Genomic DNA, 25,339 nt, shown 5'->3' with positions numbered 1-25,339 from the left:
AATGGGTGGGATCCCTTCCTCTAGCAGAGTCAACGGGACTCTTCCTGGAGTAGAAGTCCCCGGGATTTGGATCAGAGTTTGAGGAAAATTACATATAGGTTACGTTTTGACCCCTACACACCAGGGAAGGTTTAACAGTAGAAGAGCTGCTTCTGCCATCACTCAGACGGAATTTCAGCAACACAAACTACGCTCAGCTCAGTATCCAAGAGCGCATTCAATGCGGATGGAAGTCAAAACGCAAGCGTTTGCTTGCAAGCGAAAAGATGACACCAGTCTCCTAAACTGGGAGAGCAGCAAAAAATTTAAGGAAAATATTTTGAGGAAAAAAAACAACCCCCACACACTTAAGGTAGATATCTCATCACTGCTACCCAGGCAAATTTCCTCATGGCTTTAACCTCCACACAGGCCCCCTCCATGGTGGGTGACCTACTGGAGGATCTACCTCCTCCCCTTAGAGACACCCAACAGCAGAGACAAGGGGCACACACAAGAGAGGTGCTGGTATCCTCCCGACTCAAACGCAACAGATTCTGTGCTACCGGGTCCAGGCGTGCAGCAGGGCTGTATTTTGGGTTGGTATTTCTATTTCAGACCAGGAGATGGGATTTAATGATTTCAGCCCTAACAAAGTCTTAGAACAATGAAACAGATTCTATCTCCTGTGAATAAAGTTCTTTCAAAGCCCCATAAAGCTATAGGTAAGGCAAGCAGGTTGACTAATTTAAGCAAGGTTTTGAAAACAACTGCTACACAGACACATGCACACACATACACACTACAAATTTCCACCAGGGCACCCCACCTTGCTTTCTACAGCCTCCATGTTCCAGCTCACAAGTTCCATCTACAGCCTCCATGTTCCAGCTCACAAGTTCCATCTACAGCCTCCATGTTCCAGCTCACAAGTTCCATCTACAGCCTCCATGTTCCAGCTCACAAGTTCCATCTACAGCCTCCATGTTCCAGCTCACAAGTTCCATCTACAGCCTCCATGTTCCAGCTCACAAGTTCCATCTACAGCCTCCATGTTCCAGCTCACAAGTTCCATCTACAGCCTCCATGTTCCAGCTCACAAGTTCCATCTACAGCCTCCATGTTCCAGCTCACAAGTTCCATCTACAGCCTCCATGTTCCAGCTCACAAGTTCCATCTACAGCCTCCATGTTCCAGCTCACAAGTTCCATCTACAGCCTCCATGTTCCAGCTCACAAGTTCCATCTACAGCCTCCATGTTCCAGCTCACAAGTTCCATCTACAGCCTCCATGTTCCAGCTCACAAGTTCCATCTACAGCCTCCATGTTCCAGCTCACAAGTTCCATCTACAGCCTCCATGTTCCAGCTCACAAGTTCCATCTACAGCCTCCATGTTCCAGCTCACAAGTTCCAAGGGAAGATTTTCTAAGAAAAAAACCTAGACTTCCCAAGGAAAAAGCCCACAGGGTAAGAGCAAGAAGGACAAGGTACCCCAGCCTCTCTGTATGCCCTTTCAAAACGTTCAGGTGGAAATCCCCTGCCCCCCACTCCTTACCTCAGGGAAGAAGCAGCAATCCCACCACCAAGGCCCAGCCAGACTGCATGAAGTCCCACAGACCCCACCAGCTATCTCCACCTCTATCCACAGCCCCGCCCTAACGAGCTCAGGTTAAATGACTCCACTTAGGCAGCCCACCAACACCTGCATGGCCTCCCCACCCAGGGCCAGCTCTGTAGGTCAGGAGGCACCATGGGGAGGCTTCAGGTGCAGCAGTGGTGGGCTAGGACTCCCTTCCATCTAAGGAGAAGGCACCTGCCAGCATGGTCTCACTCCACGGTGCTCTGCTCCCTCCTGGGAATAGTAGAGAGCAAACTCAACTGGGGCAAGTGCACGCACACATCTGAAACACAAATGTCTGGTTGACTTTTCCTATCAAAAAAGGCACGTTCCTGTAGAGACATGCCACACGTTGGGGGAGGGGGACAGATGGAGAAGGGAAACATGCTATTTAAGTGCTGGAACAAGAACAAGTGAATATAAACTGGCCATATTTAAATTTTGTCAAAACATTACAATAAGACTTCTGGCCATCAGGGCTGAGATGCTGGAACACTATTCCAAGATGATTTTTGGATCAAAAACCTTAACAATTTTAAGACAGAGCATGACAATCTAAGCAATACCAGGCACCTGGACCTGCTAATCCAAACCTCCCTCCCAGTCCTAACTTCCTTTTCAAATACTCTAATAAATGGCACGGATACACATCCCCATGTCTATAAACACCAAGGAAATACTTTGCAGTACAAGTCTTTCATGAAGTCCAACGGCTGGTGACTGAAGACATGAACATGAGAATGATTAACGGCGAGTGGCCAGCCAGCTATCTACAGGGAGAAACTGCTCAGGAATATGGGATTACCAGTTTTTAACAAATCCATTGGTTAAAAGCTTGTATTTTTTTTCCTGCTGTTATTTGTGAGATGCAACAGGAATCCCAGCTGTTCATGGGATCTCATCCTACAGTATCTCCCAATTCGTGTGATTTACTCTGGAACACAAAGGGATACAACAGCCGTTACGGTACTCACCGGCATGGCACCGGGCAGGAAAAAGAGCAGAATTCCTTTTGTCTTTCTACCGGAGCTTGGTTTGAACCAAGCACCACCCAACCATTGTAAGTATGACCGCCAATGACTCTTTTTTGGTTATACCTGCATGTATTTATTTATTAGAACAGTTGGTTTTCCCCAGTAAAGCTATCGTAAACATCTTTCTTAAATACCCTCAAGAGTCTAAAAGACAGCAATGGTTTCCAGTTTATTTTGTTGCAAAGTGTTGTCTGTAAGCCAAGAAACCTTTCTAGTTTAAAATATGCACTTCTTCCAAAAAAAACCCCAGAAACCTTCTCCTTAAATGGCTGAAGCTGGACAACCTGCAGCGCTCCAGAGAGGCCTCTGTCTTTGCCCAGGGCCTAACAGACTTCAAGGCAAGAAGGGATCGTTGCGATGTTCCTGCCAGAAGTCATCCAGGAGCCTTGGCAGAGCCCTACGCGGGCCCATCATCGCCGACCTGGACGAGCCATTTCCTCCGGATTTTTCTGAATTCTCGCGTGCAGTGGGAATATTTATTCCACTTGATGGGCAAAGTAATTCTGTTTGTAATATGACACTTGCTAATGACTACAGAGTAAACGTGGAGGCTTTATTTTTTATTTTTTTTATTTTGTGGATGCGTTCGGACAGTGAAATCAATGATACTTACAGTTAACTTGAAATGCTAGAAACTAGCAGAAGACTTTTATTTGCAAATATTTATTTGCACATAGCAAAGGTATGACACCCAGGTCTCTCCCTACAGAAACCCTGCGTACAGCTCAGCTCTTTCCAGAGGAAAATACCACCAAGGCTCACTCAAAAGGGAATTACGGGTAAGCTTCTTAGGTGCAAGCTCCGAGCCAAAATTAATCTTGAGACAATTAGATCCAACCCTATTCAGCCGAAGACAGTTAAGCCCAAAGCTGTAGAACCCAACACCACTGAAAATAAGCTCTGATGGTCGGTACAACCAAAGGAAGCGGATGAATGGATGCTTACACAGAGCAGGGACTCTGTGAGAGCTGCATGTTCGGAAGATCGAGTTTACACTGGGGCCCGCTGGCAAACACCAGAATCAGAGAGTGAAAAACAAACAAATATTGTTATGCCTCAGCAAACCTTATTAATTTCAGAAATTATAACCTCTGAAACCAACGCCAACAATTAGGAATCAGAGACTGTCCTTTGGTTGTCATCTTAAAAGCTCAAAGAGGATTCTATCTACAGACCTGAAAGAAGATAATTGTTGGTTAGACTTCTGTTTGTGACCATCAGAAATGTTACCTTAATTTGGCCTTAATGACCTATAATCTCTTTTAGCATATGGCTTTTAGAATGGTTATTATTCAGCTTGATCTATGGCTATAATGGAGCAGAACAGAACTGTGGGTATAATTAAAATAAGTTCCTGTAAAAGTGGAATATGTAGTACATTGCTAATGTGTAAATGACTAAATAACTTAATTAGGTGAAATGAAGTGCACTTATAACCACAGATGCTTAAGCCGAATCATGATAATGTTGTGTATGTGAATATATTTTTTTTTAATATGTTTATAACCCAAACAGTAGGACAAGGAAATACAAAGTGTACACTAGTTATAAGGATGGCAGCGAATTTTTTACAGGGAAGCTGTCGTTACAAATTAACGTGAAGCTGGTAGAGAGAAATAATTTTTAAATCACTTCAGAATGCTGAAAGGAAACAACTTTTCAAGAGGCTGTTCCAATCCCTGCAAACATCTTCTCCCAGCAAAATCTTAAGCAGAATGTAAGAGAAAATAATTCTTCTGGGCAAGACTAAAAGAATAAATAAGTAAATGGAGCCCTCCTTTTCCAAGCCCACTCATTTATATCATGCCTTTCCGTGCCTGTACCCATCTCCTTCATTAGCATGGGCACGTAGGGCAATGAAACGTATAAATCCACAGAATACAGGCAAAGAGCCCAATCCTTCTCACAGGAAAGTCAGCAGGAAAATTCCCATTGCTTTCAGCATCTGAAAGACTGGGTTCCAGCTCAGGGGGAAAAGCACATAAAGTGCACTTGACGATTCAAAACATGGGACTGATCTTGCCAGTCTTCCATCTGAGACTGTCGAACTGAGTATGAGAAGCTCTAAAAATCACTTACGGCACTTGTATTCACCGATTCATCCATATTCATCCTTCCTCTATCACTGAATCCTTACTGTAGGTGAATGTAACATAACCACGAGCATGATGAGGAGATGAATAAGACAAATTATTGAATGTGTGCTTGAAGGAGGCTTCAGCCAAATAAGCAACCAGGAAACGCGTACTTTAATTTTACAATGAAGGATGAAAAGGAAGGGTACAAAGCGGTACCTTCGCAAGTACCTATGGAGCTGCAGCACGTCTTCTTCCCAGAAAGCAACGACTCTCCTTGCTGCCCTCACTAAAATAAAGGTATTTTAGACTTTATCTTTCCTAGCAGAACGCAGGATCCTCAGATAGCACAAAATGGCACAGCTCAGTGGGTGTTGGTAGAGTTATGCTGATTTATTCCAGTTGTGGATCTGATAGATTATATAAATCCACCACCACTTCCTTCCACATGTTATCTATTATTTTTATTACTCAAAAGAAAGTCAAGGTTACCAAGTCACAGTGCCCAGATAACATTTTCCCATCAGTTACATTTCTCATATTTATTAATTAGCTGCCTCTAATGAGAAAGAGAAGTGCGATATTTGCAGTATTTCTGAGTGAGCCAGACACAAGAAGTGTGAATACCCACCAGAAAAAACTGTTTGAGCACAGTTCACAAATCCAGTATTAGACAGTAAGCAGCCAGAATTTTTGATGATTCTCTATAAGGAACTTTTCCAGTTTCACCGATCAGTAAATGAGATGTTCTTCCTTGAAGTCCTCTCAGGAAACTGATTAAATTAGAAAAGATCAAAACCCTTTTCAAGTTGAAAATAATTTGAAAATGCTACAATGAATGCAGGAGAGCAAAATAGCTCTTGTATGTAAGCAAACCCATTTTAAGGCAGAATTTGGACTGAGTCAAAAGTCTCAGAATAACTATTTGGAATCTGTTGCTATTAGTCACCGAGTTGGAATAAAATCAAAAGATGCTAATAATGGAGACGTGCATTCATGACTGCATAGACACCCTGCCACTCGGAAGGAGGCATTTTATAGGACGCGCTGTTAAGAATGAGATGAAATGGCAATGCAGAGAAAATTTCCTCTCTTAAGGTACAAAGGAGAATTGTACCTCGCAGGAAGGGGAGAGGAGGTGTTTCCCTCTCCCGGGAAGTGTCACCCTCAGAAGAGACTCCATTTCACATCTCCTCCTTGGGAGCCAACTGAAATCAATTAACTCTGCAACTGGAACCAATTAACCCTCTAAAAAGCACAACACCAAACACAGTGGCAGTCTTTAATAAATGTAATAAATACATAAATAATAACATAGAATGCTGCAGTGAGAGAACAGTTTTCCAGTCCATATGATGGGGGCTCTTGATTCTTCAGAGACATAAGAATGAAGGATTTTGTGTTCTAAAAAAAATAATTTTTTTTTTAAAAAAAGAGGGATTTAAGTAGACCCAGGGGACCTTTAAGATGGGATTCATCTCATTTAACTTCAGCCATCTAAAAAGCAGGCATCTAGTCACCGAGCTGTCTTTACAATCAGTACGAAGAGACAGGTACCTTGAAAGAGCCATCTTAAACCCTTATCTTAAAAAGGGATAAGCCTCCCTATCTCTTTACAGACACCTATCTCTCTCCACCGACATTGGAGGCACCTAGATGATTACGTTCGATTAAGATGCCAGTCTTTGACGAAAGTCACAGTAGGCAAGATGGGTGCCATCTGTGAAGGCACGAGCAAGCGAGCAGCCCCATCCTTCCCTCTCACAGCACGCCCCTCGCTCGCGGCCGGGAATTCTCCCATCAGCACAAATGAGAGACCAGGAAGAGTGCTATTTCTCAGATCCATCTTTTAGTGTCATGCCTGTTATTTTTTTTTAAATTCACTTCTATTTGTATTCAGCATTGATATTTTTCAAATCAACTTCTGATAAATACAACAGTCAAGTATGAAAACGTTCTACAGATCATCCATTTTCATTTTTTTCTTTTAATTTCCTGTTGAACTAAGTCTTTTAGACAGCAACGGACAGGGAAGAGGCTTAAGCAGAAAAATAACGATTGTACAAATATAACCAAAATGACAAAGCGACTCCAGAGAGCGCACAGGGCTTGTGACCCCTTAACAAGTGCCCTGCAAAGGGCCTGTCAGCACAAGGGGTTTCATCCCACCCTTGCAGAGGACACCAGAAGTTTATTTTTTCCATCAGTGGGGATAGGACTGAGCTGAATAAGAGGAAACAACCTTATATTAAAAAGAATAAAGCTGCTTCTTTTATAATCCTGCACTTTCTCTTTAAGCTCTTTCTATTTTGGATTAAGAAAATAACAACTCTCTCCATTAGGCGTGGCATTCGGCATTGCCCTGTTTACAAACACACCACAATTCTGTCCAATGGCAGAGCCAGGGGATTTATTTTTTTTTTTTTTACACTTATGAATATGTTAAAAACCAGTCAGATAGACATTCGTTAAATTTTAAAATATCATCTCCCTGTAGTCGGATACTAGGGGTTCAATGGCCACATAAAACACTTGGGCATTTACAGGCAGTGGGACTCCAGAAGCACAAAAATGCAAATAATATTCACCTTATCTGTTAAGTTTTGGCTTACAGTGTTTTCAGTTCCTTCCTCCATTCCTACTCCTTCACTTCTAATTTTTAAATAGATAACCTTTTCTGCACCCAAAGCAAGGAATCATCAGAATTAAAGGGGACAATTTGAATCAAGGGCTTGAGTTACTGTACTAGCCAGATCCACATGGCCATGTGGTCCAGTGGTAATTTTTTTCTGGACGCAGGAAAACCCTTATTTTTGGGAGGTGTTTCCCTACTGCCCCACGCCACACTCACAGTGCAGCGGCAGAGCTCTCTACCCTGGGTTTGCACTGCAAAAAGGCTAAATCTTGCCCCACGGTGTTCAACTAATGAAGGTTTAATGACCTGCAGTGTTTTTCCTGTCCTACAGAGCTTGCATTCCCAAGTTCAAGGAAGGAATAAAAACAAGTCAGTAAAGGGAAGAAATAAGAGAAAATGAGATGACAAACATCTGGACAAGCTGGGACCCACGTGAAGGTAAGAGGTGACCATGCTGCTCATCCAATACTACTGAGATAACCTGGATTCAACTGAATTCTCAAGAGAGGCTCAAAAAGAAGTAAAGCGTGGGGTCATTATATTATTTTTTAATATTTTTTTTTAAATTTGACATTGTCCTTGTGCTTCAGCACAAGGGGGTTTGTGGTTAAAAAGAAAAATGACAGTTTGCTGCCAATAATTTTAGGATTTACACCCCAGCCAGGGAACCAGCACTCCCCTGGAAAGGAGGCAGCTCCCGACCAAGGCACGCGACGGAGAGCCCGTGTGCCGACGAAAGCCGTCCTGAGCTGCGTGTTTACTTTCTGATAATTGGTAATTTCGCCATGTTAACTTCCTAATTGGGTATCAACGCATTTTCAGTATCTGTTGTACACTTCAGTCACAGGCAGGGAGATGTGAAGAAGCATCAGTATTTCACACTGACCAAACCGCTTAATCAAATCTTGACATGAGCATGAACCTGAAGCGCTCTCACCACTATGTTGCCACCGGTGCCAATTAACCGCTTCAGTTTTAAAAGAGATAAAAGAAGAAAAAATATGGAATATAAATGAGAAAATTAGGAGAGGGAGAAAGACAGTGTCCATTAGTTAATAAGCTAGTTCATAAATTAAATGCTCTAATTTGTGGTGTTTACAAAATATCTAATTTTAGGAACATGAATTTTCCTCTGTTTATACAACAAGACACAGTATTTCCTAAGTAAGTAAATCTTTCTGGAGAGTATAAAATCAACAAAGTGATTAGACACAGAAAACAAAAGTTAAGCAATGCATTTGCTAACAACTCTGACCCTGCAGAATAAAGCATTATCTAGTCTCTAATCAGGACTTAACACATAATTTTTCCCAAAGGACTGTAATGGACAAAATACTGTTAAATAAAGTTGGCTTAGGAGAGCTTAGATTAGCACAAAGAACACAAGCGGTTCCGAACAATACGAGTTTAAGACAAACCAAAACCAACTGCTCTGGCAACAGACAGCAACTAGTAGCTGACGCTAGTTAGTCACAGCATGGGCAGATCAATTTGTAAGGTCTGACTAGAAAAGCTGCATCAGTGGTATAGGAGCAAAATGAAAGCATGCCTGACAGGTTAGTCACAGCAGGAAACACATTTATTTACATTTACAAGATGAGGAAAAAGCATTTTCTGAATCTTTGCTTCCATTTCTCATTCAACCCTCTGCCACAAACATTCAGATACTACAAAAAAGGTACCCTAGGTCTGAAAAATAAAATAATGTCTCCGAGTGAGACGAAGTCATACCACAAAATTTGGTACTATTTCTCGTCGAGAGGGCATTCACAACCTCGGGCTGACTACACAGTGTTCCTTGCAAAGGAGCAGATTTCAGAAAGGCTACGTCAGAATGCTTGTCTAAATCTCAGGTAGATGCGATTTATGCTCTATGGAATGCTGTGTGAACGAGGTTTTGCAGTATGAAGGCTTGAGAGTCCAAATCATCTCCCCTGTGCACAGCCCAAGGAAAACAGTTAATCCTGGAGAGGCAGGAGGGGCAAAGCACCAGAATCCTCCCGCACACACGGCAGGGTGAGCTTCGGGGCGAACCCAGGACTCGCTACGATGCTCTCACGGCTGCGAAACTTAATCAAGCTATTAGGCCACTTTCTTTCCTTTCAGGAGGTCTGACAGTGAATCTGCCTTATCACGAGCGCAGCAGTCTCATCCCTGCCCTTCTCTCAAAATATCTGCAGCGTTTAAACAGTTACGAGGCTTAATGGACAGCAGTCATCTAAGGATAAGGAGCATTTGCTCCCAATGCAGCGCACCTCGCGCAGCGCGGCACTATTTACTCTGCCTTTCAGGATCAGCTGCTACGTGTAGCCCCCATAATTAAGTATGCAGATCTATAAGGAGCTAAAAATAATTTAATAGTTATTTCTGTATTATAACTGCACACGCAGGCTTCACTGCTGTCACTTCTCCCTTTAACGAGAATCCCCTCGAAAATGAGGAAGCCTACGCCGTGCCCTGCAGGGATGGACCGCGCTCACGGGTACTCCCCAGTTACGTTATCGCGTGGAAGTTCACCCAAAGAGCCTCGTGGCACTGGAATTACAGAGACAGCCTGCATCCCGGCCTCATCCCTGCGTGTCTTTGTTTCTAAAATACTGAAGAAACCCTCTTTCACGTAGCTTCGTTAGACACCAGTATTTCAGCCTCTGCTCTGTCAGATCTCACAGTCATTTCAAATCGAACCGTGCCCACGGAACAGCACCAGAGCTTCCTAAAGAGACAGGCAAGAGTCACGGGGAGGAGCACTGCGCATCGTCTTAGAGTTGGGGGAATTTATTTGGGTTTGCTGTGTTGGCGGAACAACTTGCTTCCAAGCTGAAAGTTTATATGCCCAGGACAAACGCTCCGAGCCAAGTCACAAACTTATCAGAAAGGTTTGTAATGGAAATGCTGACAGACCCTTAAGTCTAGTGGCACTGGCAGGTGCTCCCACAATACAAGAACATAATTCAATCAAGCTTTTGGCTGACGTCACGAAGCACAAAACAACTCAAATGCTTTATGAACAGGACCAGAACCCCCGAGATTCAATTACAGTCTTGATATTTGATCAGGAGTCATACTTAGCTGTTTTTAATATAACAAAACCTTTGTACCGGTTATTTATCAAATAGGTCGATCGTATTTAAATGTACAGTCAGAGGAAAATGTGCATCGTGCCAGGCTAACCTGACAATCCCAAATCTTCAGGAAGAAGACAGGCTTTTTATTCAAGAAAAACAGCACCAGGAGAGAGTCTAATTTTTATATACTGCAGAACAAAAAGAACTGAGTCCCTGTTTTGTTAGGGATTACACACATGCCTAAGAATTAATTCATTGATTTCAATTTTTTTTTTTTTTCCATTTTTGGACCCCTAAAATTATCCTGGCGGAGGTACCCATCACCACGTAGTGAATGTAATATGCAATAATAGGTGTTCCGTTTTGTTTTTTTTAAAATAAACTTTGCTGGCACCCACAGAAATAGCCCACAGGCCTGGAAGGATCTGCTGTAATGCTACGAATCCAAAGGGCAAATCTCCCGTTTGAAGCCTCCCCAGTTCTGCACTCCTGTGAATGAAGCACCGACCAAGGAAGAAGCCCTTCTGCATCAGGCCGGAGAGCATCTTCTGCGGCTCCACGCGCATGCACACGCAAAGCAAGGTGCTGTACACACGCACACACACACGCCAAACGAGGGTGCACACATGCCAAAGCAAGGTGCTGCACACACACACACGAAGCAGGGTGCTGCACACACCAAATGAGGGTGCACACACACAAAGCAGGGTGCCGTACGCACACACACACACAAAGCAGGGTGCCATACACACACACATGAAGCAGGGTGCACACAAGCCAAAGCAGGGTGCTGTACACACACAAAGCAGGGTGCTGTACACACACACACAAAGCAGGGTGCACACACATGAAGCAGGGTGCTGTACACACACACACAAAGCAGGGTGCACACACACAAAGCAGGGTGCTGTACACACACACACGAAGCAGGGTGCACACAAGCCAAAGCAGGGTGCTGTACGCACACAAAGCAGGGTGCTGTACACACACACACAAAGCAGGGTGCACACACATGAAGCAGGGTGCTGTACACACACACACAAAGCAGGGTGCACACAAGCCAAAGCAGGGTGCCGTACACACACACGAAGCAGGGTGCACACACACGAAGCACGGTGCTGTACACACACAAAGCAGGGTGCTGTACACACACACACAAAGCAGGGTGCTGTACACACACACACAAAGCAGGGTGCTGTACACACACACACAAAGCAGGGTGCCATACACACACACGAAGCAGGGTGCACACACACGAAGCAGGGTGCTCTACACACACACGCACGCCGAAGCGGGGTGCCAAGGGCGGCACTGGCAGTGGGAAGCGCGTTAAAGGGCAGGAAGGGCCGGAGCTGCTGGGAAGGCTGCCGGCAGCATGCCAGCTCGCAGGCAGCGGATGACAGCCTGCCACTGCTCACAGAGCCCCCAGCGCCAGCGACTTCGCCTCTCCCGGCAGCCGGAGAGCGCGGGAGCCTCGGCTCCTCTGCCCCTGCGCCGCGTGGGCGCCCGTGCCAGGGCCGTCCGTGTCCCCTTCTGCAGTAGCGACGTGGATTTTGAGCAAAACCCTGGATGAAGGAAATGCAGCCCAGATGCCAGGCCCACCGAAGCCAGCTGAAAATGCGAGTGGGCTTTCGGCGAGGAGAGGACCAAGCAGCTACCGACCACGCAAGCGCAGCACCCGGCATCTCTCTCCGGTACCCCGCTGAGCCGGCGGAGCAGAAGGCACCACCAAGTGCCAGATACACCATCTTAACCTCGGAAGCCTTTTCACCAGGTGAAAAGAAAATCATTATATTCAACAAATCAAGGCTTAGGGGATTAGACAAATTCCACAGGAGTACTCTGCAAATACAGCAGCGCGTGTGAAGTGTTGTTTCCAAAATAGATCAATACCCAGCACAGACAACAATGGATTGCAGCTACGTACTGTCATTACTACCAATAGTAGTCTTGAAAGACATCGTTAAACGGTGACTGTCACAATAGCTCTCTCATGAACAATGCTGTTGCTGCACCTTCCCATGAAATACTTTCTCACCGCTCTGAAACCCACCCAGATAAACCCATTTTTAAATACACCTGGTTGTTTGATATGCAGATCAACTGCACTAGTGTTTACCTTGGCAGAAAGAGTAAATATGCCAACCCTTCTCAACACTTTTCCTATTTCTGTAGGTTTGCAAAGGGAAGAAATTACACAACAGCCTTTGAAAACAGAAAAATTATCTCAGAATTTGGTCATTGCCACCCCTCTGCTTTGCCAAGAAGCACCAGGCAGAAAGCTTTCACTGCAAACCGGTTAACGAAGAAAATTTAGCAGGCTAGTGTTACAAGACCACGGATTTGTGCCCAAAGTCACAGGTTTGAAAACCTCCGAGTGGCACAAACGGTAAGAGGTAGATGTCAGCATTTGGGCTAGATCCCACGAGGCACGCCATACCTCCCAGATGACAAAAAAGAGTGGAGGCCCCTCAACATCTCATTGCCTCAGCCTGACGGGCAGCATCAGCTGCACGAAGGCAGATGAGGAAATTTGGTAGTGACTTTTACTTAGCGGTTAATAGTACAGAATAAATAACACCAAATTAAATTATTCAAGGGACTCATTTTAACTGTTGTTATTCCTCCTGTCTTCCGAGGTGCAAGAGGAACTCTGTGGACTATCTACAGGCACTGGCAGATGGTACATACGATTACATGTATATTAATTTTATATGGCTACATCTCCAGCAGCACATGTAAAACATTCCCAGGCTCTGCCGGCTCTTCTCTCCGATGACCACACAGTGAGATTACTTGAACTAGAAATTTGTCTGAGCAAGGACAGCGTGATCTGGCTGGGGGGGATCCGTCTCACCTAGCCCTACGCCTCGGCAAAGCGCGAGGTCCTTTGGTAGAGAATAGGCATCGCCAGAAAAGGATTCACAGCGCTGATCTGAAACGCCTTGGGGCAACCTCTGCTCCACCAGCTATGAGGAGTGAGCCCTAGGAGATGCAGGCACCTGACTTTTGTAAGGCTGCGTTTCATAAGCTTCAAAACAATAGGCTGCCTCCGATTCAGGACATAAAAAAATAAATTCCACTTCTTGAAATGTAATTTTTATCCCTTTTTAGTTCTACTTTGATTATGTCCACCGCCCTGGTATCATTTATCTGGGCAAATTTTGGTAAAAGATCTTTAAACCGTTACAAACACATACCCTGTTCCTTATTAAACAATTGCAGATCTGTTATCTTGGCTTATGGGAACTGATCTAAATACATGATATCAAACACTGAAAACCACAGGCCTGGGGCCACCGGGGCTCTACTCTCTTTCTGGGCCTTGCAAAGACACACATTTCCAGATACAAAACGTAGTTTACCATTAGAAGTAAATGTTTGATCTGTAAAGCTTACAAAATGACTTTGTTTATCATAGCAGATGAAAAAAAAAAAAAAGGAGTAATTTTAAACTCAAAACAAAACTGTTTATATGACAGCTTTTAGTGCTCCATGATTCTGTGCATTTAAGAGAGATTCAAGCAATTAACAGCATAAACTTTCATTACATAGTTCTATTATATATGTTTATGTGACTTAGTTGTTCATCTGTTATTTAAGTGATTTCCTCATTACAATAGTATGGTAAAGATATTTGCTGATCTTGTCAAAAAAAGTCAAGCAGTTCATTTGCAACATTCCTGGGATCCCAAAGCGTGTGCTTAAATCCTTTTACTTACTAGATAAGTAAAATATCAAAGCGATTCCAAAATTCAGTAATGGTTTAAATCATGGGGGGGGAGATAATAAATTAAGTCACATGTTCTTCCTGCAGTAGCCAAAAAAATAAGTGTAAGTGATGAAAGATTAAAATTTGTGTGACCTGGTGTTCAGGAGATGCACAGGCTGACAATTACTTGTGCCTATTTAATGTTTCTTGGGAACTCAGTCAACGGAAGCTGCATTTGCCTATGACAAAAATCAATATGAATTTGGGAGTGGCACGAGTACAAATCTAATGGAAAGAAGCCAAATTGTACCTCACATGCTCCCAAATGCCTTTTTTTCCTGCATCCCTTACTGAACACGTCAGACAAGCTTTGTACTCCCACCTAATTCCAAGTCAGACCTAAGTTCACTGGTTTAACAGATACACTTTGTTCACAGATACCTCATATCCACTGAATAATCTAAAACATTATTTCTGTTACTGCTAAATTTGGCAATGGCAGGCACAAACATCTCCTCTAACAAGTGACATTTGGCTGGATCTGGCCCCTAAGCATTTCAGCCTCTCAGACAGCTAATGCGTATGTTTTTGAATTATTAAATATATTCAGGAGTCTTGACAAGGTAGACACGCAACAATTCTGACAAAAAGTATTTTAAAGAAATGCTACAACATCCAATGGCACAACTGAACTGCTGCAGATACAAAACGCATCCAGTGCAACCTTTTTGCGGGGTATTTGTTTAGCCCCTCTTCCATTTAATAAGGCTAGTTTTCTTCCAGCCTCAGAAATCAAAGGGATTTCTGTCTCTTTTTTCTTTCTTTTCTTCTTTTTTGTCTTCTTTTTTAATTACCAAGATAGGACCTTAGCTTCCAGATTTAAATATATGCGAGTGATTGTAGGTGGCTGTGTCTCTGGAACGTCCTCTGCAGGATACACTCAGTTTGCCACTGCGAGCAAGATACAAACTCCGAAGTAACCTCTCTTCTTTGTAACTAAATATTTAGCTCCTCCAAGTATGCACTACGGTATCTCAGGCCAATTCAAATACCATAGCGTGGGTCTTTTTCTGCCCCCACAGTACTCTCTTTAATAGGACTCGGAGGGGAGGAGGATCGAACGCTTCACAAGTAAACATAGCTGGAAGGATGGGAGGTAACTAGCATTCTTCTTCTTCTTAATCATAATTACGAAACATTAGGGATGAAAAATATGGAAGCAGTTGCCTTTGTGTATCCACGTAGCTAAAGTCTGAAGGATTTTTCAACAGGCGGAACAAGAGAGGAGTATTACAAAGCACAGCCAGGGGCTAGCAGCGGCCGGCGGGGCGAGGGGCCGGAGGGTCCGGGGCTCAGAGGTGCCGTGCCCCGCGCGCCGGAGACCTGGAATGCCGCCTGGCAAACGCAGGAACGTGGTACAACACGCAAGCAGAGCCAACACCCAAATTCAATCATCATTTTCTGTGTTTTCTGACATAGACCATTACAAATGTGGACTACCCTCCAGAGCCACCTATGTAATTGCGGTAGCTGCGCACCTACTGCACTTCTTTCCCTTCATTATTAAAAGTACGTTTCTAATCCATATGCCTAAAATTTCTCATGTGTTACTTTTTTTTCCCCACAATAAATCCCATTCTTCCCAAATCCTCCCTGGTAAAGGGTGTATACTTCCCTAGCACACACACACACACACACGTTATCCCTACTGACAGCAGTGAGACCTGTGCGCGCATCCGGAGATGTGCCAAACCTGAGTGGCTACCGAAATGTTTTCAAGATAAAGACTGTATTTAATGCAGGTTTTTCTGATGATCAACCAATAATAGCAAAATTATGTACCTTTCCCAGAAGGCCACACTCCAAAAATGAACTGTACTTAAAAACTATATTTGGTTCTGTACTTAAAAACTGTATTTGGTTATGATTTACTCACACATCCAATATATTTAAAAAAAAAAAAAAAAAAAGGACTTCAAAACCAAGCTGAATTTGTGATTCCCTAGTTAAAGATGTATTAATTTGTAATCGCTGTTATTCTAATGCAGGACGAGCCCTAATCAAACTAATGGCAAAATTAAAATCAAGCCTTTAAATCCTTTAAACTGATTTCACTTTATCCAGTGATGTCTGTGCTAGCAAAAATTTTAGAATTTTTTTTTTTTTGTGAGCAATAGGAATGGCCAATCATAAGAATTCAGTTATTCTACTGCTGCTCACACCCACACAATATTCAAACATATACACAGTGGGCAATCTATAACAGATGCTTGAAAACTTAGGTAAAATTAAATACTGAAAATAGAAGAAGCAGAAATTGAACATAATCAGGAAGATGTGGGCTTTGATTTAACAGTTCAAAACCTGAAATATGCCAAATGTGACAGACCTAGCAAATCCTTCAGCACCACAATTGTTGAAAAACTGCTGCAAAATCCATTCCCAAAATCGAGCACCAGCAATCATCATCTTTCCCTTATTTTACAATGGCTCGCACTTAAGATTATGACAAATGCTTTTACTGCAGAAGCTAAGGTAAACTATTCAGAAAATTTTAGAAGATCGGGGAAAATTCATTTTATTTTGGCAACTGTCCTAAAAAAAAAAGGGGAAAAAAAAAAAAGAAAAAAGAAAAACCCTGCGTAATTCTAATAGATGTGTATTGTTCAATTCAAGTAACAGGTATTAAATCACTTTACAAATACAATATACATTTGAGGTAACTCCAGGGGAGTTTTCTTAAAAATAATTTCAGTCTTCACCAATTCTCCCTGTTAAGGTCAGAGTCTCTAAGCCAGCATGGCTGAATTGTTTTAGTGCTCTCTGCTGAACACCTGCAAACATCAAACAAAAACTCCTGGTCCTTTACTGGGTTGACAAAAGCCTTTCATGTGAAAAATGCTCCATGGGAATGTCACGGCTGTGGCTCAGGTTACATTCCTTTCTCCCTTGCAGCCCTCACCAGTTCTTAACATGGTAAGAAGCCATGTTTGTGAAATTAAAGATTAAAAGGAAATGTGGCTTTACTTTATTTTCATTCACACATTACAAATCACAATAGAGCATCATATATTAGATGAGTAAAAAGCTATTAAGATGACTTTAAGCATGAAATATTACCACGCTTCTTAAAGTACAGTTAGTTTCACTTCACTGCTTGGAATTACTTTTCTTTGGGGTCTTTTTTTTTTTTTCCCCTCCCCCTATAAGAGAAGTTTCAGGTTAATTCAGAGGAGTGACATCTGTGGTTCCCCATCTCAGTAAATATAATTTTTAAAAGAGGACCGTTAAGAGAAGGTCAGCTCAAACTTCAGAAGGGCATCTGTCCAGGAGGAAGAACAGGCTGCATCTGCATCCCTAAAATCCCATATTACCCATATGCATAATTAGAATAATAAACTGTGCTCACATTAATGGAGCTATCTTTAATCCTTCCATGTAGTTATAGAAAACAGCTCTTGAAGCAGTTGTCTGGGCGCTATCATACCAAACCTGAATTTCTCAGGTCCTGGCTCATGACACCACCGCACACCAATATTGCGAAGCAGCCAGACTCTCGCACACAGCTAGCTGGCCAGCAAGAGCCCAGGGAAACAATAGCCACGCTTCTCCTCCACGCAGCTGTACCTTCAGGCCACACACCCACCCCAGCACCACCGAGGGACAAGTCCCTCGCACCTAGCTTCTGACAACTTTTTTGAAATCACTGATCACTCACTACGAAACTCCCCGACTAATAACCAAGCAACAGATATTTATACAGTAAATTCAGAATGATTCTCCCTTAGAAGAGCGCACCCTGTGCTGCCTGACAGCCTGCAAACAGTCTACCAACACACAGTATACGCTCCTTTATCAAGCAGGGTACTTCATCCTCCACCATCAGACTGGTGTATTCAAGCATCCACACGTTGGGAGAGTTCAGGTGTTATTTTAAACTGTCTACACCTTAATATTACTAACTCACTTCAGCTCATTAAATTATCTGTATGTCTAAAATGATGCGTCAAAGTTACTTTAATGCTTTCAGCTTTAGAGACAATAAAAACCAAGATAACCCCTCGCTTTCACTCACTCTTCAGATTTGCCATCCTGCGGTATTTCTGACCAAAATGACTTCATAGATGAGCTTTACAATGCATTTATGAAATATCACTACCTAGTCAAGTGCTGTTAGCCCAAGTGTTTGTTGCTGCATTGACTGGTATATAAGCATGACAAATTGATTTGTCTGGCACAAACACTCTTTGCTTCTCTCCAGTTAAAACAAATATAGTCAATATCATGTATCTGGTTAAATCAGTTATTAAAATTATGTAATTCAGAAAAATGACAAAAAATAGGATTAAAATCTTTAGCTTGGGAGATATGAGGCAAATTATGTTTTGGAAAGTTATTCAAACCTAACAGGAAAAATTCTCCAAGTCACTACATTCATAATATAACCAAATTTGTCAAGGTAAAGCAAAACCACATTCTGATTCTGAAAGTCTGAACAGAATAAAATTCACAAATGAGTGCTTAAGAATTGTAGGTGGCATTTGATCTAGTATCTTAAAAATGGATATTACAGGCTACCTGCAAATTAGGAAGCCCTTCTTTGAAAATAAAAAGTTAATTGAGGTACTAGTGCATTTAATAAAAATGGCTATACTGAGCACACAGAAGAGGTTCCTTTAATTGAGTACAAACTGCAAATACCAGGCATGAAACTATATGCAATGACGTGTTTATATCTAGATATCCACTGGCAGTTCGCAGTGAAGACTTGTCCAAATTTACCATCTGATTTAGAACAGTACTCTGTGTATAACAATACTACGTACAGTGTGTTGGTATGTGTAATTGCCTGTGCTTTGAAAACACTGCAACTCTCTACCCGGAGATGTGTGTGTGTCCTGTCCAAAACCCCACATCCGCAAGGCAGGGAACCCTCTTAAACGAACTTAATAGAAGAGTAAGGAAATTTCAAATGCGTAAGTATCTTTGCTAGTTTTACTTCTAATTTGTCAGGCATATAAAAGCCTCTATTATAAAACTTTAGTTGCCAGACAATTATTGTACACATATGTTCTACCGCAAAGAGCTCTGATATTTCTTTTGTCATCAAACAGGACTCCTGTTTTTATGGAATGCAGAAGTTGCCCATAGAGTACTACTGCAGCCAAATAAACAAACATACAAACAAACAAATCCTCCAGTTCAATTGCAGGGACTCTTCAAAAGCAGTCAAATATTTTGAAAGAAAATGACCTGCCCTCCACCAGGAAAAGAAACCAGCCTGAAGATTTTAATTCCCCGAAAAATATTTCATCAGCAAACAGTGATCTCCAATACTAAAGAGTTCTTTTCCCGGAAGAGGTTGGTGTTTATACTCAGATCCTTGCTTATTTATTTATTTAATTTAAGCAGCCTTCAATTCTTATTCACAAAATTAATTCTCACACAAGATGTTTTGGTTAGCATTTCTGACATACAAAAGACAGCATCTGAAACTAAATAAAATTCTCCAACGCTCAGTTTAAAAAAGAAGATTTAAACTAGCTCACCTTGAACAATTACACTGAGGAGAAGTTTAGGGCTTTTTTTAAAAAAATCAGAAACGTATGGAAATACTGTGAAAATATCCCAGCCTTGTGGAAATAATATTAGTAATAGTAACAGCCAGCGCTTAGGAATAATTCCGCTCAAATCTGAATGAATCTGCTCCCCAGAAGAGATTAACAGAACCACAACAAAGGTAATGCCTATGGATAAATAACTAACAACATTTTAACTACATACGAAACAAAAATTTTACATACTTGAGCCAGTAAAATGTCCACTTGCCAAGGAAGTTGGTCCATTTTTCCCACTGCTCACAGGAGGTGAAAACATCTAAAAAAAACAAAGAGGCATTACTACTGGAAAACAAGAGATTCCCGAGTCCACTGTTAGTCAAAAGTTCCTTCCACATTCGCTGTGAACTACGTTCATAGTTTGTCTATCATGAAACATCATCCCCCACAGACCTGAAAACGAGTCAATATTTCTTACAGCCCCCACCAGCCCCTCGCCACCATCATCACGTTTTTATTAGGCTCATTAGCTCCCCAAACAATATTCGCTTCCCGAAGACTCTGAGCAATCCCAGTCCCCAGCAGCGTTATCCAGGCTGGGAAGCGGGGCTCGCTCCCCTCTCCAACTCTCACGCTGACAAAGGCGAAAAAAGTTTTTTTTGCTGAAACCTTGGCCATAAATGTAGCAATGTCCATTTCCATCCCGCTTTAGGATTTGCCTGTCATATGTGAACCCAAAGAATAATAATGCAAAGTGCCACCTGCCCTAAATTCTCATTTCGTCTCTAACACGAGAGCAATTTGAAGCAAGGCTCTCTCCCTCTCCCCCTCTCTCTCCCTCTCTCTCGCTCCCTCTCTCTCTCCCTAGCATTTATTTCGACCCTAATTGGTTTCTCTCTTCTTCGACGTGTCTAGTGGATAATACGCACCTTCCCTGAGTCAGAGCCTGCAAAAAGCGAAGGAACAAATGGAAAAAGTGCAACAAGCAAAGAGGGGGCTGCAAAGCTGCCTCAGGCTACGTTTCCTGGCCCAACTTCCCCAAGCCATTCCTCCAAAGCCAAGTCTGGAGCAGCAGCAGCAGCACCAGCCTGAAGCAGCCTCATTTTACACGGGGAGGGGGGGTCAGGGGTTTGCGGGGTGTTGCTGGTCTTTAGGAACAGACATGCATCTCGCAGCAAACTGATTCTCCCCTGAAATAAATAAATAACTGGATAGATAGATACTCCTGACATATTGGGGGGAAGGGAGGGGATGGGGAGAGGAAGGAAGGGGCTGGGAGGGGGAGGGGGAGCCTGACAAAACTAGACAAGTGCACACGTCCGGATTAACGTTTGGCCTCCAAACCAGCCCAAAGAGACAAAAAGTACTTTTTTTTTTTTCTTTTTTTTTTTTTAAAAAAAAAAAAAAAAGCACCATCTAGCTGGGGGGCTTCGGAAAAGATTGGAGCAGTTTTAATGACAGCAGAAGCCATATGAGATTTCAGTGAAAACTTTAAACTGAGACAGTCATGGATTTCTTTGCACTTTCCATGTGCCAAAAAATGAAACAAGGGAAGAACTGAAAATAGAATATAAGCAACTAATTAGCAATTAATTAGTTCATGTGCCAACAACGCTATAAAACATAAAGCACAATAAAAGTGCTAGATATTGTTATTAACTAATGATGAGAAATGTTCGGTTTTCGGGGCGTCTCTTTTTGTATGAATTATTTTAGACATCCAAGACATTAAAATAAGCTGCGAACACGATTGCATCTCCCATCACATACAATAAGAAATAATAAAAAGACTCTAATTTTTGTTTTTCTTTTTTTTTTTTAAAGCAAAAAGATATTTACCATGGTTCTAGCTGCTGATTAAAAATTGCCCAATGTACTTAGATCACAGTTTTGTTTTGTTTTTGTTGGTTTGGTTTTTGGTTTGGTTTTTTTTTTTTTCAGTTTAACAGATCAGCTAGAAGATATTTTTTTTACAGCTGTTGTTAATTTCCACCGTTGTTTCTTACCGCACTGAAATCCAGTAAATCACTCAGTTCTTTGTCCGTCCCTAAGGCAGCCATTCGCTGTTGGTGATGCATTTTAGCAAAATCACACAAACCTAGAAACATGGAAATAACCGCAATCAGAAACCCAGTCCCGAGCCTTGCAGGAAACACAATCGGATTTTTCAGGGGGGTGGGGGTCGGGGGGTGGGTAGTTGAGAAGAAGGGAGGGAAAAAAGATGGAGGGGCAGCAAAAACAACAACAACAAAAAAGCGATCTTGTATTTCCAAAGAGGCGATCGAAACCCGGTAACATCCACTCTAAACCCAAATCCGGAGGAGAAAAAAAAAGAAAAAGACTCGCTCCCGGAGCATCATTTATGCAACAGGAGGTTCAGCGAGGAATGAATGAGGATCCCAGAGCAGAAACTACAGCCATCCGCTCCCAACTTTTTCCCCTTCTCCTTCTTCCACGCAAAGTAGCGTTTAGAGGCAGAAACGGCAAACAGCGATAACAGCAAGGGGGGAAAAAAAAAAAAAAAAAAAAAAAAAAAAGGCAAAGTCGCGCAGGCTACGGAGGCGCCGGTGCGGAGGGACGCGGGGCGGGGGTGGAGGGGCCGGGAGGGAAGCAGAGAGCAGCCTTTGACAATTAGCCCCAATTTCTAATTTGCGGAAGGGGGGGTGGGGGGGGCAATAACAACAACCCGGGAGCGGCTCAGGCCTGTGCGGAGGCAGCGGCTCCTCCGACCGCCGCGGGGGGGGGGGGGAAGGGGCGCGGAGCCGCGCGGAGCCCGGCGCATCGGCCGCCTCGCCTCCCCGCAGCCGCGTAACCCACCGCCGCGCCGGCGGCTCCGCGCCCGCCCGCGCAAGTGCCCCGTCGCCGCCCGCGGAGCGGAGCGCGGGGCCGGGCGCTGCCGCCGCCGCCTCCGTACCCGCCGCTCATGGAGCTGCAGCTCCCGGCCCGCCGCCGCCTCCCGCCCGCGCCGCACTTTTGCAGGGATTATACTTTAAATTTTCCCCAGCTCGCGCACATCCACATGGCAAAGCGAGTTTATACGAGGCTGCAAATACACGTGACGCGCGGACTTTGCCAAGAGGAACAATATTTTTTTTTTTTTTATTATTCTGCTTTGTTTTGGTTTGTTTGTGATCATCCCCCCCCCCCCCCCCCCCCCAATCCCTACAGCTAAATTTCAAAGCCGAGCTTTTCGCTTTACACAGCGCGTTGCTGCAAACTTCGCAAAAATCAGCCCTTTGCTTCGCTTTACGCTCAAGTTTCTGGGGACGATGCCAGCGGCCCCCCTCCCCCCTCAGCATGTTATACTTTTTATTTTACATTTTGCTATTGCAGGCCCGACACACTCCACAAAAACTAGTTCGACTTCATTTTCCGGTAGGAAATAAAGCACCGAGTTACCACGCTTGGCGTTTGCACCTTAGTGTGTATCTCACACGTGTAATTACACCGTGTGTATATATATATAATATGTATATTTATACACGCGAGCAATTATGTGTGCACACACGCGGTATAGTTTCTATTTGCATTTACACACCGAATAACTTGCACCTCTTTTTAAATAACACATTGGGATCGACAGTTTAGGAAAAAATAAAAATAAAAAAACAAAAAAACACAGACAAGTTACTCTAACAGCAAATTGGAACTTTACCTTAAATGGCCACAAATATGTTCACAAATATTCCAAGGGGGGAAAAAAAAGGAACAAAAATAAAAAATAATAAAAAAAAAAAAAAAGAGAGGAATCTTCTGCCAAAGTGCTTTATTATCTCACACGTGTGTGACCCTCCAAAACCACGAAAAAGTACTGTAAGTGTCAGTCCTGCTCCGGGGTACTCCACAGCTTTACAGGCACCCTACACCTGGCTTTGTTGGGATTTGGGGTTCCCGACCACCAAACGCCCGCCACCAGCTCCCCCACCCAGACAGCCGAGCCGCCAGCCAGCCAAAAAAAAAAAAAAAAAAAATTAAAAAAAAAAAAAAAAGAAAGGAAAAAAGAAGGTCCGACAACTTTTCCCTCTATTGTTTTTACAAACACATGGTGACTGACAAACTGCGAGCGCCGTGGCGGCTCGGGGACTTTCCCCTCTGTCCTTCCTTTGGGAGAGAGAGAGAGAGGAAAAAAAAAAAAAAAAAAAAAAAAAAAAAAGCGCAAAACCCCCAGAGCGAGCGCGGAGCCGCCCGTCCCAAACTTGTTCCAAGTTTACAGCGCTCTCCTCCTCCTCCTCCTCACCACCACGGCCTCCCCCGCGGAGACGCGGATAATAGCATCTTGCCCGGGAAGACACATCGCCAGCCGCTCACATCCGGGCAATGCCCGCCGCCTTATAAACGCCGCCGCCGCCGCCGCCGCGCCGCCGCTCGCAGACAATGACGAGGGAGGGAGGGAGGCGGGCGGGACGGCGCGGCGCGGGGCCACCAAGATGGAGGGGCCCCGCCGCCCCCCACACACACATCTATACACACACACCCCACACACACGCGCGCGGAGCGGCCGCGCCCGCGGGGGGAAGGTAGCCCTGCGCCGCGCGTTTTGCGCGGGGTGGGTCTCATTGCTCCCCCCCGCGCAGGGTGAGGGGAGGGGGGTGCGCAGGCTGCCGTCGTCACGGCGGGCAGCGGGGTTAGTTTGGTTTTATTTTTTTTTTATTTTGGCGATGGTGCGCTGAAGGCTTCCTGCAAATTCAGATGTGGAAGTGGATGGGAAAGGGCTGAGGGAGCAAAGGGAGGAGGGGAAGGGAGGAAGCGGCGCAGGTGGGGGACGAGCTGCGGGGCCCAGGCTGGGCAGGGGTGACAAATAACACGCGGGGTGCTGCTGGGGACGGATGGGGCTCCCCGTGGCTCTCCCTTTGCCTCAGTGAGAGGCTCTGTGGTGAACAAGAGGTGTTCTCGCACCCGCATTCCTCTGCCGGGCCTAGGCATGAAAGCGTAAACCTAAAAGCAGTAACAGAAAAGTAAAGGTGCCATAATGTCAACCTTGGGCGACCAAAGCAAGCGCCCGGGGAGGGTGTCCTGGCCCGGAGCGAGGAACGGGCACTGTGGGGCAAGCGGCACCTGGGGCCTGCATGGGGGTACCGGCCACACCTACACCCCCCATAAAACTTTCAGCTTTCTAGATCGCAGGCCTCATTTTCTGTATCTTCCCCCTGATCCTCTCCCGGAGTGGAAAATGAAGTGTCCTCTCTTCCACCGAGCACACGCTGCGATACGCTCAGAGATACTCTCGGATAAGGCCACGTCGTCATTTGCGCCCCACGGCGAGAGGAACGCAGAAAGGACTTAAAAGATAGGGGCCTTTCCAAAGGGCACGGAGTGCAGACGCACCGTGTAATACTGCTCACTCTTCACTGCGGAAATATCACCAGGTCAGTGCTGGTGCCCCTCAGCAGTGCTCCAGAAGCTGCCTTCCCGCTGAGCGCTTACCAACGTGGAGTATCCCCCGCGCTGATGTGAACAAGGCCATCTTCCAGCGCGGGCTTAAAGCCGAGCGGGTGCTAAGATGGCCGCCTGGGAGGGGGGTGCCCCCGCCAACGTGGAGGTCTCCTGTGGCTGTGTCACACAGGGGTGGGGATACCTGGTCTAGACGAGGACTCCCTCCACAGCTGGAGGCTGGGTTTGTTCTTGGAATCAGAACTGCCGGCACCGCGCTCCTCGGGACCCC

General features: G+C 44.3%; 1 protein-coding gene across 11 annotated transcripts in view; it reads right to left on the bottom strand.

Moving 5' to 3' along the window:
- Window positions 1-24,116, bottom strand: part of LOC141917816 (transcription factor 4) — a 239,568-nt gene extending 215,452 nt beyond the window's left edge. For 5 of the 11 annotated variants that reach the window (XM_074811388.1, XM_074811389.1, XM_074811397.1 and 2 more), the window contains exons 1-2: window positions 21,684-22,188; window positions 19,924-19,996 (exon numbers count right to left, since the gene is read on the bottom strand). In XM_074811388.1, the coding sequence (XP_074667489.1) occupies window positions 19,924-19,996; window positions 21,684-21,785 (175 nt within the window). In that variant the 5' untranslated portion in view covers window positions 21,786-22,188. Of the gene's footprint in view, window positions 1-19,923; window positions 19,997-20,346; window positions 20,418-20,606; window positions 20,721-21,683; window positions 22,189-22,591; window positions 22,674-23,332 lie in introns of those variants that run through there. The other 6 variants (XM_074811393.1, XM_074811402.1, XM_074811390.1 and 3 more) reach the window with 5 other exon arrangements.
- Window positions 24,117-25,339: the final 1,223 nt, after the last annotated feature.

The sequence above is a fragment of the Strix aluco genome, chromosome W (genome assembly GCF_031877795.1).
Source record: "Strix aluco isolate bStrAlu1 chromosome W, bStrAlu1.hap1, whole genome shotgun sequence".
NCBI classification, from domain to species: Eukaryota; Metazoa; Chordata; class Aves; order Strigiformes; family Strigidae; genus Strix; species Strix aluco.
Note: the sequence above shows the minus strand (reverse complement) of the source record. Positions and strands in the feature narration are given on the sequence as shown.